At 38.5% G+C, this 2,680-nt stretch overlaps 2 protein-coding genes across 2 annotated transcripts in view; one reads left to right on the forward strand and one right to left on the reverse strand.

The window, feature by feature from the left end:
- LACBIDRAFT_335228 (uncharacterized protein) overlaps positions 1-1,102 on the reverse strand; it is a gene marked incomplete at both ends in the record, with an annotated part of 1,561 nt that extends 459 nt beyond the window's left edge. The window contains 2 exons of the mRNA XM_001890104.1: positions 5-971; positions 1,025-1,102. Coding sequence (XP_001890139.1) covers positions 5-971; positions 1,025-1,102 — 1,045 coding nt within the window. The remainder of the gene's footprint in view (positions 1-4; positions 972-1,024) is intronic.
- A 1,138-nt stretch (positions 1,103-2,240) lies between these two features.
- Positions 2,241-2,677, forward strand: LACBIDRAFT_316855 (uncharacterized protein; the record flags this gene model as incomplete). The annotated part of the gene is made up of 1 exon (XM_001890081.1): positions 2,241-2,677. The coding sequence occupies one exon, from the start codon at positions 2,241-2,243 to the stop codon at positions 2,526-2,528; it is 288 nt and encodes a 95-aa protein (XP_001890116.1). The 3' UTR covers positions 2,529-2,677.
- Between the last annotated feature and the right edge of the window lie 3 nt (positions 2,678-2,680).

Below are 2,680 nucleotides of genomic sequence, written 5' to 3' on the forward strand. Positions count from 1 at the left end.
GAACCACTTTCACTTTTTGAATCCATTTCTTCCTCCTGATTGCTTTCTTCATGACTACTTTCTTCATCACTGCTTTCTTCATCTGCTGATTCATCATCCTCCATAGATGTCATCTTGGCAAGCACATGCTTGACATGGTAAACAAGCATAGTATGTATAAACCAATTGAAAATTTGAAATGTCATTTGCTTCAAAATAGATTCATAACCAGCAAGCCATGCATTAAGCTGTTCACAGACTTGAGTGTTAAATTCTCTCCATTGAATAAGATTGCCATCCTCATCAATTGTTTCTCCCACAAGATTTGGTGCACTACCATCTTTTGGTGCAGGATTACACCATTTCCAACAAATTTCATCTTTGGCACAGTGATTGTTGTAGTGATATGTGTCAATAATAAAACAAGTTGTGTCTGTCCAGTCTTTCCATCTCTCACTTCCAACAGCTGTTTTGAAAACTTGACATGCTTTGTCAATGCATATATAAGAAGGCCGATCTTCCTTGTTAGGAAACAATTCATCAAGCCAATTAAGAATGTTAGTTGGAGATTCAGATTTTGGAAATTTGGTCCATGCAATGACAACTCCACATGGTGAACATGCTGTTTCAACACAATATGAGTGATTGGGTGAGAAATAGGTCTTTCGTTTTATGGTGGGTTGAGGATTTTCAGTCTCAACCTCATCATCATGTGGCAGCTGAATAGCAGCATCAAAGATGTTTGGCCACTCTTGTCGTTCACCAGGACGTTGAAGAACACACCGAATACCATTAATGGTGGCTTTACTGCAATCATGAATACTTTTCTTCCAGTCAGCAACATGTTCAGCACAAGCTTGTGTTCCTTGAATCTTGTATTTAGAACAGCCAACCACACAACATTTATTTGCAAGTAAAGCTTCATGTGTTGCACAGAGTGCACCACCATGAGCATTGAGAAGGTCATTGGTGCAATCATCAAAAGCACAAATCTAAGCAGAGAATCAATATCAAATCAAAACCAACCCAAATTAAATAAACAAACCTGTGGACCCATAACAACACCATCCAAAGTTAACATATTAACATCAAGTGTACCTGGAATCCGCTCTGTATCCCACATTGCTCATTTGAATGGCTTAGTACATTCAGAACAAGTATGTTCTCTTGCACCTGGTATTTCACCATTTTTACCAAGAACAACAAATGCATGTTGAGTAAGATCATCAATAGCAATGTTAGGTTGGGTTTCAAAAATAGAATGCTGCACAAAAGCTTGCCAAACTTGTTTTCGACTGAATTTGAATGTGTTGTGAGGGTCAATAACTCCAAAGCTATTGTTCCAATACTGTGTATAGGTGTTTGCAGATGCATGAAATGAGTACATGCCATTCAATAGTGCATTTGAAAAGATTGTGTCAACCCAAATATTGCTTCCAATTTGGAGGTATTTAGCTGAGTTCAGAAATATTTCTGTCTGACTGCCTCTATTATGATGTATTTGATGGTCAGCATAATACATTGAGTGACATGTTGTACATTCTCCAGTCAATGCAGCAACATTCTTAAGAATTGATGACCCTTTAATCAGGGTCACCAAAGGTATATCACATTGGAGTATATACTCCAATGTGTCAAAATTTACAAGAGGCAGTTGTACACTCCATGTCAATAGGACAAATCAGTTGTATGGGTTCAATTGCCTTTAGGGAAACTTTCTGTAACTTTTTGTTGAAAACACGTGCTTGGTGTTTATAAGAAACAGGTCTTTTCTCAGTATCAATAATTGGCTCAAAATTATCAACCTTTATTTCTTCTTTTTGTCTTGGATCATTCAGGTCAGGAATATTTAAGTATGGTAACTGTTTATGCCTATGCACTGGATCCTCCTCTTCATCATCCCTTGGGAGAAGTGGTTTAGGCTTCTCTTTCGGTTTTGGTATAGCTTTCTGGGTTTTCTTAATTACTACAGGAGGAATTTCTTCCTCCACTTCTTCAATTTCTTCTTCTTGCTCATCATCAGAATCTTTGAATTCTGCTAATTGTCTGTGGTTTTTGGCTTTAGTTTGGTTCTCAAGAGCTTTCTTACTTCTGGTATTGACCGCATTCCTACCAGATCGCTCAATCCTTGAACCTACAAGAAACCCTGCTGTCCCTGAGTATCAGCTTGACTGCGTCTAGTAGCTACATAACTTGCAGCTTCTTGACCTTGACCTTGCTGTCCCTCAAAATATGACAGAATGTTTTTCATATTGTTGACTATGTCAACTTCTTGTACCGATGGACGTGCCACCTGTGCCAGCACCTTATTACCCAACAGTGTATCAATTCGAGTAGCCATTTTATCTAACATATCATCTCTCGAATCTCTAATCTGGTTGGTGTATACTGATTTAACTCGAGCATCTATTCTAGGGTTTAAAGGTTCAGTTCAGTCCGGTTTTTTGCCCCGAAAACGCGCAACCGTGGACCGCAACCGGTCCAGGACCGACCCAGATATTGAGGGAACCGAACCGAACCACCTAGGACCGGTCTTTTGCGGTCCATGATACCAGTTCAGACCGATCCAGACCGGTTTTTTTGCATATAATTTATTATACCAATATAAACCATTTATATCTCAACCATTATTACTCTGAAAATAAACGGGTTATATAAAATAGTAAAGCATATAAATACCCGTCATTCTACCAATTTTCAA

This window comes from Laccaria bicolor, genomic scaffold (genome assembly GCF_000143565.1).
Source record: "Laccaria bicolor S238N-H82 LACBIscaffold_79 genomic scaffold, whole genome shotgun sequence".
NCBI classification, from domain to species: domain Eukaryota; kingdom Fungi; phylum Basidiomycota; class Agaricomycetes; order Agaricales; family Hydnangiaceae; genus Laccaria; species Laccaria bicolor.